The sequence below is a fragment of the Pseudopipra pipra genome, chromosome 10 (assembly GCF_036250125.1).
Source record: "Pseudopipra pipra isolate bDixPip1 chromosome 10, bDixPip1.hap1, whole genome shotgun sequence".
Lineage (NCBI taxonomy): Eukaryota > Metazoa > Chordata > Aves > Passeriformes > Pipridae > Pseudopipra > Pseudopipra pipra.
The window spans coordinates 12,046,569-12,062,819 of record NC_087558.1 but is presented as its reverse complement, the minus strand read 5'-3'; the positions used below and the strand labels follow the sequence as shown (position 1 = coordinate 12,062,819).

The following is a 16,251-nucleotide window of genomic DNA, read 5'->3' as shown; positions in this document are numbered from 1 at the left end:
TTTCTTCTCCTGTCCTCCCCTTGAGAACCTGATTCCATCTTGTTATGGTGTGCATAGAGACTGAGTGAAAATCAGGAAGTAATGCCAGAGTTAAGTTAATCTTTGTGGACATAGTGGGTGGTTGTTACAGTTGCATTTTTTTCCCAATACATTAAAATAATTTAGAGCCGAAGTTCTTGCAGTGAAGTAGTTACAAAGATTATTTTGCTGAAGTTGATAATTCCTAGGGCATGTCACACTGCTTTGAAGTGCCCTCTTCACTTGGGAACATGGATCAGCCCTACACGTTCAGGACTGGATTAGGCTCGTCCTGCAGCTGCTACTTGCCAAAGCGTGGCTGGGGCAGGTCTGGTCTTCCCAGACGAGATCCCCTGTCCCTCCACCCTCACCCCTGCACACTCCCCAAACTATCTTGCTCGCCACCTAACTCACCTAACAGCTATCATTGGTAGCTGTTAACTAAACTGAAATCTGGAGAGCACCGTCCTTGTGGCAGCAACAGCAGTTACTTCTCTGGATAAACAGAGGTGCATCTATCTGCACCTTAAATTTTGTTTGGTGCAGTTTTGTGGCTGGATATGGGCCGGAGCCGGGCCAGCACCTGCTGATGCACTAGTGGTCTGTCTTGGGACCGCTGTAGCCAGAGGCAGCCCGGCAGTGCCCACTGCCGCTGCAGCCGCCTGCGCGCTCCCCGGCCGAGGCACCGGCCCCCAGCAGCGCATCCTCGGGGTGCCGGCGCTGTCGCCCTGTCTCTGCTTGCACGGAAAAGCAGGGAAAGACACGGAGATGCTGGGTGCTCAGGCACCGACAGCAGTGGCGAGGGAGGCGGCCAGGGTGGCTGCAGGACTCGCAGGCGGCTCCGTCGGCGGGGCCGGGGGGGACTGCGGCCCCGGGGAAGCCCGGCAGGGGCGGCGGGGCTGCCCGGGCGGAGAGGCAGAGCCGCCGCGGAGCTGCAATTGCCTCGATCTGCCTGCGCGATGTTTCTCATCCAAACCTCGATCACGTAGGATTGCGTAGAGAAGGGCGAGCGGGAGCAGCTGCAATTCTCCCGGAGCCCGGCTCGAGCCCGGCTCCCGCCCGGCACCGACCCAGCCCGCCCCGCCCGGCCGCCGCGGGGCTGCGGAGCTCCCCGCCGCCTTGGCAGCAGCCACGAGCGGCGTGGGCGTCTGGGGGGGCTTCCCCGGCCCCTCCTTCCTCTCTCCTCCCCCCTCCCGGGCCGGGCCGGAGGATGCGGGCGGGCAGCGGGCGCGGTTCGGCTCCTCCTCGCCCCGCCGCCGTCGGGCGGCACCGCGGAGCATCCTGAGCCCCGCACGGAGCAGCAGCAGTGGCAGCCGCACCCCCCCGCCCTTCTCCTCCTCCACCTCCTCCCCGCCTCGCATCGCTCCTCCCGCCGCTGTCCCCGTCGCGGCAGCCGGGCCCCGGGCCGCCCCGGTGCCGAGCGCTCGGCGGCCGCCCGGTCGGCCGGACGATGTGGGTTGCTGCCGTCGGGGAGAGCCGGTGCCGGGGCAGAGGCGGCGAGCAGGGCAGGGGAAGCTGCGCCAGCCATGGCGCTGTGAACCCGGGGCGCCGAGCTGCGGCGATGTGAGCCCGCACTCGCGGGCGGGTGCTTCTTTTTTTTTTTTTTTTTTTAATTTAATTTTTTTTTGCCTTCCCTCTTTTTAATTTGTTTGCTGACCTGCTGCTTTTTTTCCGTGGCTGCTTTATCCTTCCCCTCCCGCCCTCTCTGAGAGCGGAGTGGGGAGGGGGGCAGAGGAGGAAGAGGAGGAGTGCGAACAGAAATGCAGCGCGGCTCTCCCTGAGCCCGGTCGCGGAGCCGCGTCCATGTGCGCGCCCTGCCGCGCAGCGGCTCGGAGCCACCGCGCTGGGGCCGGGGCTGCCCGCGGGCCAGGGGGGCTCTGACTCATCCCACGGCCCCTCGCCGGAGGGCGGCCGGCGGGAGGAAGCGCCGCCGCCTGCGCCCGGGCGGAGCGGAGCGGCACCGCGCCGCAGGGACCCGCGGATCCTCCGCGCCCCCCTATCCTTTGGACACAGCAGTCGCCGGCGGACCTTCGTCAGCGGGGCGGCCGCTCCCGGATCTACGCGGCCGCTGCCAGCCCGGCCGGGGGGTCTCGCCGACGGCCGCCCGCGCCGGGATTTGCGCTTCTCGGGGACAGACCCATGGGCGGCGGGGTCCGGCGGCCAGCCATGGTTGTTTGCCCGGGCGCCCTGCTCCTTCTGGCCGGCTGAGCCCTCCCCGGCGCCGGGACTCGGGGTTGCAGCGCGTTAAGCGGGTCGTCCCCGTGCCCGGTCCCCGCGGGGCGCGGCGGCGGCTCGGCCCCTGCGCGCCCGGGCGGCGCCCCACGGAGCGGCGCGGAGCGGAGCGGGGGGCCCATGAGCGGCGATGGCAGCGGCTATCGCCAGCTCGTTGATCCGGCAGAAGCGGCAGGCGAGGGAGTCCAACAGCGACCGGGTGTCCGCCTCCAAGCGCCGCTCCAGCCCCAGCAAGGACGGGCGCTCCCTATGCGAGAGGCACGTCCTGGGGGTCTTCAGCAAAGTGCGCTTCTGCAGCGGCAGGAAAAGGCCGGTGAGGAGGAGACCGGGTGAGTACGGCGGGCCAGGGCCGTGGGAACCCGCTCCGCGGAGGGGAGCAGCTCCGCACCCGCCGGGATGGCTGCCCCGGGGCGCCTCCGGCACCGCCAGGGACCGGCTGGGGACAAGGCTTGCTCCGCGCTCAACTTTGGTCTGGGTCCTGGCGGATCTTCTCCTCCGGTCTGGCGGGATGGGTGGGCATCGACCTGCCGCCAGCATCCCTCCTCCGCTCTCCAAAGCGTGAGCACAGCGGGTCCTCCGGCAGGAGGGACCCAGCGGCTTCATCTGTGCGAGCTTCACCCAGAATTGTATTTTTGCACCTCCTTGCAGATAAGTTTTTTGAACGATCTCTTATTTTCTGCATAATGACAAGGAAATCGATAAACTGAGGATCAATTAAAATTGTGGCCATTTGATAACTAAATCCATCAAGTGCTGCTTCATGAGCAGAGTTCCGTAGGGAATTTCATTAGCTCAGAAACCTTTCTAGATGGCAGCTGCAGAACGGTTACACCTGATATTGAGCTTGCAAGGATCTAGAAATGCTCTTTAGGCTAATCCTTTTTTCCCCTTTTCTTTCCTTTATTCTTTTTTGCATGTATGTGCTCAGTCTTGGTTCCTTGTGAAGAACTTCAGCCCTAGTGTACACACTGTTCACTTTTCCACAATGAAGTCCCACCACCCACAGTTTCAGTTCTGAGCAGTGCTTTGTGCTCTCAGCCGTCCTTGGTAGGTGTGAAAACTCAGTACCTGGCAAGAATAGGCCCTCCATGATTTCTCAGTGGAATTATTTACTTCTTGCTTTATTTTTTTCACTGCTATAGGTCACCACTAAGGAGAGAAAACAGAGATTGGTTTGAGAAGCTGCTGTGAACATGTAGTTTTCTCAGGTGCCCAACAGTATCGTGGTTAATAAACAGAGATTCTTGTTCACTCAGCTCTTCAGGATGTACTATCAACCAGTGTAGCCCTCCCATGTTTTCCATGTACATTAGTATTGTGCTTGTGCTTCAAAGGGAAAAAAGTTGCCCTTCTTTTTTTTCCTACTCAAGTTATGATGAGTGGTGGCTTACTGGAATATCCTGTGTATTAGTTAACCTGTGAACCAAGACCAAAAGATGGCCCTTGCCCAGAGAGTGTTGGCATTTTGTCTCAGGAATCACTCGTTGAAGGATAAAGAATAGGAACTGGTAGTCACACTGACAAAATAATTTTCTGTTCCTCTTTCCTCTCCATCTTACTCTGCCTTTAAATTAGATTCCTTAAGGACCTAAAGGGCTGGGAAGTCTAGACCTGTTACCTAGGTTTCAAGATGCTTTGTCTCATTAAAGTTTGAGTGACTTATGGTAGGGTGTGATTGGGAGGCTTTTTATTGGTTCTACCCCGGTTTTCCCAGCTGGACAGGTCCAATTCTGCTTCCATGGACTCAGTAAATGCCTGTGAAGAATTGATGAATTTTAAGAATTCCCTTAACTTTCATGGTCTTTCATGCTGAGGAAGGTTTTCAATAATTTACAGACCAAAGTGATTTAAGGGAGACTTTTTATTGACTTAGAAGAAGGATCAATGCCACTCGGTGTTGTAAAAATAGAGCTGTTCAGTCTTTAGAGCTGTCAGTCAATCACTTGTAACCAGTACTGTATTCATTTTATAAAATTAAAGAAGTAGAGGAATTAATTTGCTGTGAAAAAAATCCAAATGTCATTTCCTAGTCTATGGACTGTGTCTGCTTTAGTTCCCAATATCCATCTTTTAAACAGAGATTTATTTCGCTGGTACATCCTATTCCTGATCTTGGGTGTGCTTCTCAGAAGGCAGCTTGCCACTGGCATACTGCTACTCAGATTGTTTATTCAGGGAGTGTATTGTGCCCAGATAACTTACACATTCCAGAATCGAGTTTCTGCACAGCAAATGACATGCAAATGAATTGAAAGTAGTTTCAAGAAATGTGCATACATTGTGCAGTGACCCACAACCCCAGTGATTATGTCTACTTAATGATATGCTGGCTCAGTAGTTTGCAAGTCAGTGAAAGGAATGAGAGAAACATCCATGTTCAAAAAGGGTACAATCACATTTGGAGATGGTACAATGCTAGGGGATCTCTCTTTACCTTTTTAAACATGACCTTGTTTTATGACTGTGAGGAGAATCTGTCAAAAAACTTCAGATTTAAAGAGTGGTTTTCATCTGTAGTACTCAACAAGCTCTAATAAATGGAGAGCATATTTCCCGTTTTACAGAAGGTGAGACCAAGCATGGAGCACTTACTTGACACAGAGACCTAATTCCTGATGCTCATGCCAGCGTACCATGCTTTGGGTCCCCACTGCTAGTGAGCCCACGGTGCAGCAATGGTGGAGCTGTAGCAGCTTGCGCCATTACAGAAATACAACTCTGATGGTGGTTCACGTTCCCTTTGCTCTTTGCTTCTGTAAAGTAACTGTGTGAGCTTACATCAATTAAGTGTTTTTAATATGTGACTCAAACAGCGCTGTAACTAAAATATTCAGTAGAGACGTGGGTGAGCGGAGTTACTTTGCACTGGTTGGCACCCTGTGCTCCACGCTGCAGCCTGGGTGAAGGGAAAGTGACGTACTCCTGCTCTCATATGGGAAGGGAGAATTTGCACCCTGTAGCAGTTAAGTCTTGCTCAGTGGTGGGCATGAGTAGTCACAGGTTTTGGCAAGCTATGGGGAACCAGGTCCATGCAGGGATATCTCGTATAATCAAAGCTATCAGCTCCTAGGGAAAAGCTGACTGCAGAAACATCTCATTGGTTGCAGTAGGGACCATGTTGTAAACTGAGAACTAGTTCTGTCTGTCTTTTCAGTGGGCAAAGACAGCTGTCTCAAATACATGCTTTGTGTTCTTTTATAGCTCTTGCATGTGTTTGGTTCCAAGATGACTTATCAGTTTAAGATAGGCCAAATAAGGACACTGAGTGCTGTGGACTAAACTGAACATTTGGGCACATGGGTTTAATCCCATTATTGTGAGTTAATACAGGTCATTGGCTGCAATTGTGCATCTATAAATTATATATTTTTCTCTGACCATAGTGACTTAATAAAGGATTCAAAAGAAATTACTGTATGGGATGACTTGTTGGTACAGGTTCAAGAGTTGGATTTTTCCTCAGAGACTGGTAAGTCCAAGAGCTGAATTCAGAAGACTTGACAAGCAGTTCTCTCCACATCACTTCTCTGCCAACAAATAGTTGAACCAAATAGTTTCATCCCCTTTGTGGCTGAATTAAAGCATCCAGGCATGTCCCTTCTTCAGCTGTTTTGTAACAGTCTGCAAAGCCTGGGCTGGAGGGTCCAGCTTGTTTGTGAAAGCTGTTGCTGATGCTTCACTGACCATCTTCTCAGGCAGAGCTCACCCCGGAGAGCTGGGGTGGAGGTGGCCTTCCATTATGCCATGGCCACTGAATGGCAAAGCTGAGGAGTTTGGTAGCCTTGCACAAGGGGAAACAGGCTGGAGTATCTGTGGGGGTTGTTGGAAATTTAATCTGAGTGAAGCCCACTGAAAGGGTGTTGTTACTTGGGGAAATCATATTTGAATGAGGCAGCTTTGGGTCAGGCAGTGCCAGGCACTGTGTAGCATCGTCTCCATTCCTTCAGATGTTGCTTCTGTAGATGAGTTTCCAGCTGAGAATGCAGAGCTCAGTCTCAAACAGGTTTTTTTACCCCAGGGAAAAGAAAAAAAATTGTGTTATTTTTATTCCTTTTTTTCCCCCTTGTCTGATATATATTTTGTGCTCCTCCAGGGAAAGGATGCTTTTCCTTAAGGAGAGCTAAAGGCTTCTTCTAAAGTGAAGGAAATGACTTGCACATAGCAAAAAAGCAATAACTAAAACCATGTTTTCCCTTTGTGGTATTTCTCATTTTGAATAATAAGTAGAGATTTGGAACTTAAAATATATGGACATAGATATTTTTGCAGCAGTATAAGTAAAATATAAAAGCAACTTTAGTTGAAGGACATAGAAGGACTTTGTTCATTCGGAGATTCATTTAAAACATTTGAGAAGTCTGTCATCTCTGCAAGCTGTTAAATTCCCTGGGTTAAATCCTGAAGTCCTTTCTGTTTTCATTCAGGGTGAAAATGATGATTGAAGCTCAGGGCAAAGACCACCTTTTTAGCTTCCTGTTAAATTTGTTGTAGCCCTTCCCTGCTTTTGTGGAGTGGTGCATCTCAGAACAGCTGTAATATCTGCCCAACCTGTGGAATTTGGCCTCTCTGTTGCTAGTGTCTGAATGCCGGCTACATTATCCAGCGCATAGATGCTCCCTGCAGTAGGATTCCAGCTGGTTCCCAGCACTTTTCTACAGCATGTCCGTGCATGTCTGGGTGTATGCCCAGCCAAGGGTGGTCCATCACATTCTTCTGCCTGCTCCTCTGCAGAATTTGGTGCTGTGTCTCGAATCTAAGAAGTGGCTGACATGAATGGAAATGGCTGGAAATCATGGCATTGCCTGGCCAGCAAGAGGTCGTAGAAGTGCCAGCTGAGATGAGGGCGTGGATGCCACGTCGCCAGCCAAACATGAGCCAAGATAACACCAAGGGGAAGGGCACAGCCTTGAGGGCGTGCGTCCTCCTTGTTTGGGGCAGTCTGTTGTCACTGAGTTCTGATCTGCTGTTGGTGCTGAAAGCTCCTTCCGTACCCGCGGGTGCTAATGAATGCCAAAATGATCAGGAGGGAGGAATAGGCTCCCTCCTGCCTGTGACAGCTCAGCAGATGGGTTTCATTTTATCAAATTGATCCCCGGGGGTGGTATCACACACGTTCGTGACTTGCAGATGTGGTGACTGTCATGGTGCGTGGCTGTGCTCGGGTACTGGGGGGGTTCAGGTAGCAACCCTGAGCTGTCCGTCTCTAAAATCTGGGAAAGAGCTGCTTTGTCCAGAGCAGGAAAAGTCAGCTGCCAGCTCGCTTCAAACACAGCTTATGGGTGAGCATGTCAGTCAGTAAGATGCTTCGTACTAGTACTGAGTATGGTTGATGCCAAGAAAATCGATGGAAGTCATCCAAGCTCCAGGAAGGATGGATATCTTCTGTCCCCATGGCCTCAGGGGTAGCTGTGCTTGTGGGAGCAGTGAAAATCATTAGCCAGCAGAGGAGGTTCACCATTAGAGCAATACAAATGATTGATTCCTCCATCACCAGCCAAATGGAAAAGTCAGGGCAAAAAGAAGTTCAGGAGTGATTATTTTCCCTCCCCATAAAAGATCCATATAAATCAGTTTATCATTGATACAACTGGGGTTTTTTTTGGGGGGGAAGAGGTGCAATTTCATTTGGAGGATTTTTATACTTGTATTTTTTTTAACTTTTGAGTATACTTCTAAATGAAATACTATTTTGAAATATAAAGCCAAAAGCCTGAGTTCCAAAAAAAACCAAAATAAACACAAGATTTTCTTCCCTCCTTCCTTGCTTTGCTCAATTCAGCATGAATTTAGAAGAATTTCAGTAGACCAGATACCACATATTTTAACAAATAAGATAACTATTGCCAAAACAGATCATCAGCTTGACTTGGGCAGTGTGGAGAACAGAGCTGCCATGGGAGCTGAAGAGGCTGTTTGAGAGACAAACAGAACCATGAGCCTCACTATGGTGGGGAGCAAGTGCAAATGCTCTTGGGCTTATCTGCTTTCCTTCTTTCACCTCTCCAAACGGGCATACCATGGACCGCCAGATAGCACAGTGGCCAGGTAGGCGTTTGTTTCATTTCTCTGGCATTTGTTCCATTTGATCCATCATTCTGAACAGTCATGTGCACATTATTTTTGGGATTTTTCTACTCCCGCTCAGTTGAAACCAAGCTGTGACTTGTTGTTATTATTAAAATCAAAGCAAGAATTTTATCATGCAAAATATGCAAGAGAATGACATTCCTTTCATGTTTGCAAGCTCCATGGCTTGGCAGAAGGTGACCAAGAGCACAGAAGAGAACAGGTCAGAGAAAGCAGCTCCAAAGTACTAGCCTTTGAATAAAGAATTACCTTTAAATACACGTACATTTCTATATGCTCCATGTGCTGTTGTAGTGGCATTGCCATGGCTGCATTATTGTTGTGCCTTAATCTTGGAAATCTCTTGAGAAGTGACCTGTACTGAAATCATCTACTCTGTCCCTGGGCTGCACACACTGCAGTCTGTCGGGGAATGGTACCTTCCTATTCTGTTCTCCTGATTAATAAGTGGTTCATCTCTATTCCCTGGCTAATGCTATTCTTCATATTAATGCTTTAGCCTTTCTGAGCATGGAGTAAACTACTACATCTGTTGTTTTACCTTTGCCCTATTGTGACATGTGGTAGAATCTCAAAATAACTCGGCCTTTCCAGAGCCTGGTTTTACTTTGCATCTCTATTAAAAGCTGTAGTAGAGCTATGGACACACTTTGTGCCCCTCGTCCAGCAAACACTGCTTGCAGGGACTCCTGGAATAAATTATTTTTAAAGGAAGTGTTTGTGCTTTGCGGGAGTCAGTGCAGACTGAATTTGTGCAGCATGGTCACAGGGCTGTAGGGCTCCAGCTTCTTAACAGTACTGTCTGAAAATAGCAGCTACAACACATTTTTAAATGGTAAAGCAGAAGGCAGCTTTCTAGAGAGCTGTGGAACACGACTGTGGGATTCACTGTTCAGGCAGACCAGTCACTCTGGCTTTTCCAGCCCCCACGCTGCAACTTAGACAAATAACTGTGTGCTTGTGCCAGGCACTGAATTGGGGCTCTCTGAAACCCTGATGGAGCTTATGTAGTTGCTGAGAAAATTCATCTAGATGCATTGTGGCACCTGCCAAACACCTCTGCTGTCCTGTGCTCATTCCAGGCTAAAGGTGACAGAGGGACAAAGCCATGAGCTTGGAGACAGAATAGTGGTCTGAGCCCTGAGCCCTTCTCGTCCTTGGGGATGAGCTGTTGGCTGGTTGCTGGCATGATGGGGAAGGCTGGCTCCGTGCAGTGCCTCCAGGCATTTCTGTTTTCTGCCCTTTCCCCGTGGAATGGGCTGCGGTGTGAGATGAAAGTTAGTGTTGGAAGTGGCATCATCACAGAATGGGTCTTTGCAGCTCTGTTGCTGCATCTGCTCTGTGAATTTGTCATGGGGAGGTGACTGCGCTGCTGTCCCGTGGGTCCTGCTGAGGAGATGCTGTTTGGGGTTGTGCTACTCCAGGCAGAGCTCTTGAAATTTTATGTGGGAGGAAGGGGAAATTTTGTCCAGTCCAATCTGACTTGCATCAGTGCCTCTTCCTCCTTCAGTGTTAGCAAGCACAAAGATGAGCTCTGTTTTGGATGGTGCTTGGCACCACTATGTTCGCAAAGAGAAACCCTCAGCTGGGGACCTGTGGCACTTAACTGGCTGGAAGGTGGGCAGCTGTGGTGAAAGGAAGGGAGCAGTTATGCTGCCACCTGCCTGCACTCCCCATCTTCCTTCCTGGGGCTTTTTCAGTGTGATAGTTCTTGTTTGGAGTGCGTGACTTCATTGATAAATGTCAGAAGATAGCTGATTGCTTCCAGTGGTGGAGGCTGTATTGGAGGATGAAGAAGCAGAGCTAGATACAGCCACTGCGGTGATGGAGGGCACAGAGCTTCTCCTGCATCACGCAGCGGCATCCACGGAATGCTCTGTGCAGAGCACTCCCCCCATGGCACTCCTGTCTCACCTTCCCTCCAGCAGCCTGCTCTCTTAAGGGGACGTGTTACATCCAGTGGGCAGCTACATGCTGTGAACTTGTAAAATATCCACAGAGAGGCAATGTAATTCTGTTACTTGTTTCTCTTTCCCAGCCCAAACCTGACTGCAGTTAAGATAAACACCCCTCCACCCCTCCCACCCACCTCCGCGAAGTGTGCGTTTCTTGAAATATTTAAGGATTTTTGATTGAAATGAAGGAAGAAAAGAGTCAGGTCTTGGGGTTAATAGAACATGCTCACTTAATTGATATTTATCTAGAATAGCACAGTTGGCCGTCCCCTCCCCTTGCTGGCTGCACAGATAGTTTTTTGCTCAGTAGTTGCCACCCATGTTGCACGAGCTGCCAAATAAATACATTTCATTCAGGTCCCAAAGCAAAACTGTTTGAAAAACGTCAAGTGGATGGGACTGCTGCAAGGGAAGCCAGGCTGCAAAAAGCCAGTTCATATGTTCCAGAAATGGAAAAGCTGTAAAAATTAAGAAAAAATACACTGATTTTGGCTTCTGGGGCCCAGCATAGGATTGGTGTGCTGGAGGATGCTCCGTGGGGACTTGGGAGCCGCTGGGCTGCAGGAGATGCAGGGATCACAGGCTGGCAGGTGAAGGGGGTTGGACCATCCACCTGCTTCCTAGCTGGTGCTTTCCCTGGCACAGCTCCTGTAACCGGAGCCGGTGTGAATTGCTGGCAGCCTCCGGTATCGATTTGCAGCCGCTTGTGCGGTCATTCCCTGGTGATCGACACCACTCTCTTGTGGGGATTTTCTGTGGCTAAAAAGGCTGGCAGAGTGTGCTGTTATAACCAGCAGTTCTCTGCTGGCTTTTTATAGTGTAGTGTGATACTCATCAGTACAGGCTCTGCCTGCTGGCTGAGCATCATTATTTAAACATTTCTAAACATTTGTTTTGTCTATTACTTCATGCCACTCCTACATTCTTTGCTTCCTTAAACATTTCTTCTTCTATTTTTCTTTCTGTTTCTTCAAAAATACAGCTCTGCTTTCCATTACATAAATTTTAGGTTTCAGAGGTAGAGCCCAATAGCGGCTCCTGAACGATTAGAAACCACCAGGTGAAGTTTGAGAGCTCCTTCTCTCTGAGCCCTCCTGGGCAGCTGGAGGAGCAGGAGCTCTGTTCGGCGACCTGTTGGAGAGATAAATTTTCTGTTTTCACTCCATCTACACTGTGTCATCCTCAGCACACGCATTCCTGGAGAGGGAGCTCACTGTTTGCAGCTCTCTCCCAAGACAGCAGTCAGGAGAGACTGCCTGCATTGCTGGAGTCCTCCAGGCTGCCTGACATCAGAAATGAGGTGTTTGTGCTGAGAGATGAACAAGAAAACATCAGCGTTATTTAAAACAGAGCTTTAGATGGCATGAAGTGGGTGATGACATTCTCACACTGTGAGTGTTTTCGTTAGTTTGAAGGAAACCTTTGGCTCTGGTGGAAAATTAAAATAATTATGCAGATAAAGAAAGGTGTATTTTCACAAAGCAGAAGGAAAGAACTTTGAGTCACATGGTGGGTTTTGGCCATTTTTAGCATGTTCTTGCCTCTTGAAGTGTAATGTTGTTTCAGTCCAGAGCGGCACAAGCAGCACATTTTCTTTATGCATTTGGGTGTTGTGTAAGATTTGTTAAAATTTAGTAACATCATAATTTTTGGTCAAAAATGCTTGCAAACTGCTACAGAAATGCTTAAGCTGCATTAGTGCAGTGAACAAAAAAATTCTTGTAATACAACCGAACTTATTCAAGCTTTAATTTTTCCACATCACAGACTCATTACCTGTTAAATAAAGAGGTTTCAGATGCTCATCCCTTTGGAAAATGCTGCAAGATTGCATGAGGAATACTGTAGCAAAAAAGGATGTTACTGCTTGGTATTATAGAAAGTTTGCAGAGTGACACTGGCATCCAAATTTTACCCTGAGCTGCCATCCAGTGATTACCCAGGGCACTTCTGTGACCTGGTGTTGGTAGGACCAGGTACCCTCCCCAGGACCGATAGCATCTGAAGTGATTAATTTCTGCTCAGTAGTTGTTTATAGTATGTTCTGTCCATTTTTTCTTTTAATGAATTTACTTTTCTGGGCATTCAGAGGGGGGTGGAAGATTGATATAGTTGTTTCCGTGGTGTGTTTTTTTTGTGTGAGGGACTTCTTGGCGTTTCTGCAGTATTTCAGGCCCGTTGGATTGATGGGGGAAGTGGAGAGATTTAGCGTCTGAGAACAGCATAAATCACAGCCCTGTGGCAGTCATGAACAGCAGGGATGGTGTCTGCCCTGCTCATCTGAGGACTAACAGTGATCTGGTGCCTTGCATGGGGCACTTAAAGGTGAGTGGAGCTGGGGACTCTATCATGGAGTCCTTCAAAAACTGGGGGTGCAGAAGTGTGATAACACCACCAATTCATCGTCATCCAGCAGCAAGGCTGAAAGGGACCCCCCGTGTTGACTATTCCAGCCTCAGTCCTACGCTGACTCCAGATGTGCATTCCCCAGAAGGATGTTTTTAAACTTGTTTTTTTATATCCTCCCACGGAGCAAATTCTAGGTAGAAAGAATGTCCTAATATCCAAACAAAATCTTTGCAGGAAACCAGGAAGAAATCTGCTTAACTGATTGTGAAGAAGTTTTATGTTGCATGTTGGAGTCAAGAAAACAAAACAACGTCTTTCTAACTGTACACATAGCAAAGTGCTGCCACAACATTCCCCAGGATTTCTGACCCACCAAACAAGTCCTTAGGATGTGTCTGGGTGACATGAGACTCTGTAGGAAACCCTCTCTCTGGGAAACTGCAGTGTGAGAGGTGCTGCAAGCACGGCAAGAGGACAGAGCTGGTTTTCATTTTCTCCCTCCTGTCAGCTCCAGGCAGCCAAGCCCAGCAAGCAGCTTCTCCAGACATCCTATGAGCCTTCCTTTCCACCTCCCTTGGGATCATGGAACTGTGGCTCCTTTTTTTCTGGTATGAGCTTTGGGCTCAATCCTCCCTCAACCGAAAAGCTCTGCAGTGTGGGTGTTCCTGTTTGTTAAATCTTTGTGCAGCTCTTGAGCTCTCATTGCTGGCATGGGGAAGGTCTAGATTTTACTCCTGACATTTCCCCTTTGTGTTTTCTTGGGAGCTGGCACAGCCCAGGGGGGCCAGGGAGAAGCCTCTGTGAAGGGCACATGGTTGGTTTATGGAGACACATCTGTACCCAAATGAAATGTGCTCAGTGGCTGTGGGCTCACACATAATATTTATGCTATCCTCTGTTTCGCTCTCGGTGAATATGCTGTAATTTTGGCTAATTACACAATATGTCAGGAATAATTGCAGGGTGTTCCTCAAAATAAATAATACATCTTGTATGCTCTGCTATCCATACTTATGAGCAAGCTTTAACCTTCAGTAGCCAAGGCATTGACTGTGCTGGAAAATGACAGCTTAGGAGCTGTAGCTACAACTTCTTTTCCATTAAATTTCTAATTTTTTAATTCCTTTACCTGAAAAAGCTCACCCTGTATAATTTTCTGGAACAGCCCTACATCTCTCCTTTATGCCTTTTGTTCTTGCCTGGCTTTGGTTTTCTTATCGGAGCTCAAGTCAATACAGGTATAGAAAATTGCTCTTGAAAGGAAATGTTCTGAAATTTTGTCTGCTGCTAAAACACACTGGATCAACAGAGCAACACAAACCACATCCTAGGGGAGGCAAAGACAAACCCAGGAGTTTAACTGTATGAAGAATTGATTTTTTTTTAAGTTCTCTGGTCAAATAAAAGAAGTTTCTGGGGAGAATAGGATTCAGATCCAATTATATATTTCATTGTACATAAAATGAAATTTTGGATTTCATCTCTGACTCTTAACATTTTTTTTTCTCATTAAAATTCCAAACAAAATGTTGTGTTGAAAGAAAACATGAAAACTTGTACTCTTTTCAGATCTCCCTCTTTCTCTCTGTTACTGAGATGGAGTTTGTGTATAGCTTTAGCTACTCTTACTCCCGACTTTTCATCAAAATATTTATGTAGACAGCTTCACCCAGAGGTAATCAGCAATTTTGTGCCAAAATACCTGGTAGCAGTTAGGCCATCAATTCTCATCCACTTGCCATCCCACTGTTTCACCTGCAGTGGCCTTCGTGTTCCTCTTTTGGCCCTGCAGTGCTGGTGATGTCTGTCTTGTCCTTGGCTTTTGTGCAGAGTGAGTAGCTCATGTGTCACATACACTAATTTGGCATTTGCCTTCTAGGAAAACTCATCCAAGACTTTGTACCTCTTTGTCCTTAAACCTTGGAACTTAGGTGGCTGTCACATGGGATCCAGATCTTGGAGAGTGAGTGAACTGCAGGGTGACTTCCCTAAGTTCTAACATCCATAAGCGCCTAGGAAAAGGGTAGTCTGGAGAGACATACAGCAGTGATGCTGTGTTGCAACCCCAGTTTTCAATGCTTTTATGACTCCTTTCTCTGTCCCTCACCTCTGACTTGTATTAACATCTGTGTAAAGCTGTTTCCCTGGATATGGGAGGAGCTGCATAAATGCCAGTACCATGCAACCATATCCTTTCCACCTACTCTACAAGTGAGAAATAAGACTTCCCTGGAGGGACTCATCTTTGTAAGAGCAAAGCAGGCATAGCAGAGGGGTGCAGGCAGGCAGCTGTGCTCCATGCTGGAGAGCTAATTACTATTCCTCCTTGCAGGCACCAGCACAGGAAAGGAAATCACTTCTCTGGATGCTCTTTTTGCCTACAAGGTGCCATTCTGCTCTAGTGACTCACTGATGGTGACAGGAGGCAATTGCTTTGATGGGTGCTGTCATCGGCTTGAGCCCATCATCCCTCTGAGTTAAGGAAATGTCATTTTTGGAAGCGTGTCCTTCAAATGCAGAAGCCGTCCCTGCCAGCACAGCCTGTTATTTCATGTAACGCATCCTGGAAACACCAGTTGTTTCTCTGTAGTTTTTAGACCTGGGTGGAGATTTGCACTTGAGATGAGTAAATAGATGAGTATTCTATGCAGCCCTATTGTCCCAGAGTCATTTTCTTCTCCAGATAAATGCTGTGTAACTGGAGGGTGACACTAACCCTGTAATCATGTTAAACTGAAGCTGGGTATGGCCTTCATTCTGCATCATTGGGAAAGGAGCTGGAGTCAACTGTTTGGTGCCCCTAGAGTCACAGACCTCATGAGCAAATCTTCGCATCAGTCAGTCTGTTTACATCTCTCCATCCTACTCACAGGCTGGGTGACATATCAAGCCGAATGGCTGTATATAAACTGAAGGGGTTCATGGCAGCTTTACAGGGTGGGGTTGGATGCCTGGCTTTTTTACAGAGCCCCCCCTAACACTTGGGCAGCCCCTGTTGCCCAGTGGGACCTGACCTCTGTGTAGGCAGCATGAGGGGACATCTAAATAAATGCAAATGCTCACCTATGTCACTTACCCCCCTTGGCTCTGCAGTTCATTTGCCCTTTCACTGCCTGTTATTAAGGATGCTACAGGTGGCATTGCTCAGTCCATCCTGGCAGAGTGTGTCCTTCAGCTTCAAACAATTTTGCTGAGTTTAGCCACAGAAACTATGGAAGACACTGTGGGGCTGAGAAACAAGTGCCTTGCCTCCACCTGTGCACTTTTGTGCACTCAGTGACTCCTGTGGGAGCTGAAAATGCTCAGCATTTTGCAGCATGATTTCCCACCTCTGCACCCAAGTGACACTGTTGAAAGTCGTCAAGGATCCCTGCGTGTGGCTCAGGATGCTTTGACCTTCTCCGTGCGTGACTCACTGCAGGTGCAGCCACAGCCAGCCATGTGCAGCATCTGCCGAAGACTTTCAATCTGCTGTGGTCACTGCTTAGGAGAGTTGGGCAAGATGCTTGGCCAGGGAAACACACCCCTGGTCTTAAAGGGCAGCAGCTCCTGTCACAGCTGCAAGTGTTGTTCCTGAGCTTTCCAGTTCGGATGGATTCAGTGAATCCTT

The 16,251-nt window shown here is 48.7% G+C and overlaps 1 protein-coding gene across 5 annotated transcripts in view; it reads left to right on the top strand.

The window, feature by feature from the left end:
* The window catches only part of FGF12 (fibroblast growth factor 12), a 221,578-nt gene that overhangs the window by 120,597 nt on the left and 84,730 nt on the right, over nucleotides 1-16,251 (top strand). For 2 of the 5 annotated variants that reach the window (XM_064666233.1, XM_064666232.1), the window contains exon 1: nucleotides 2,276-2,579. The exons of the other annotated variants lie outside the window; for them this stretch is intronic. In XM_064666233.1, coding sequence (XP_064522303.1) covers nucleotides 2,381-2,579 — 199 coding nt within the window. In that variant the 5' untranslated portion in view covers nucleotides 2,276-2,380. Of the gene's footprint in view, nucleotides 1-2,275; nucleotides 2,580-16,251 lie in introns of those variants that run through there. 5 annotated transcript variants of the gene reach the window in all.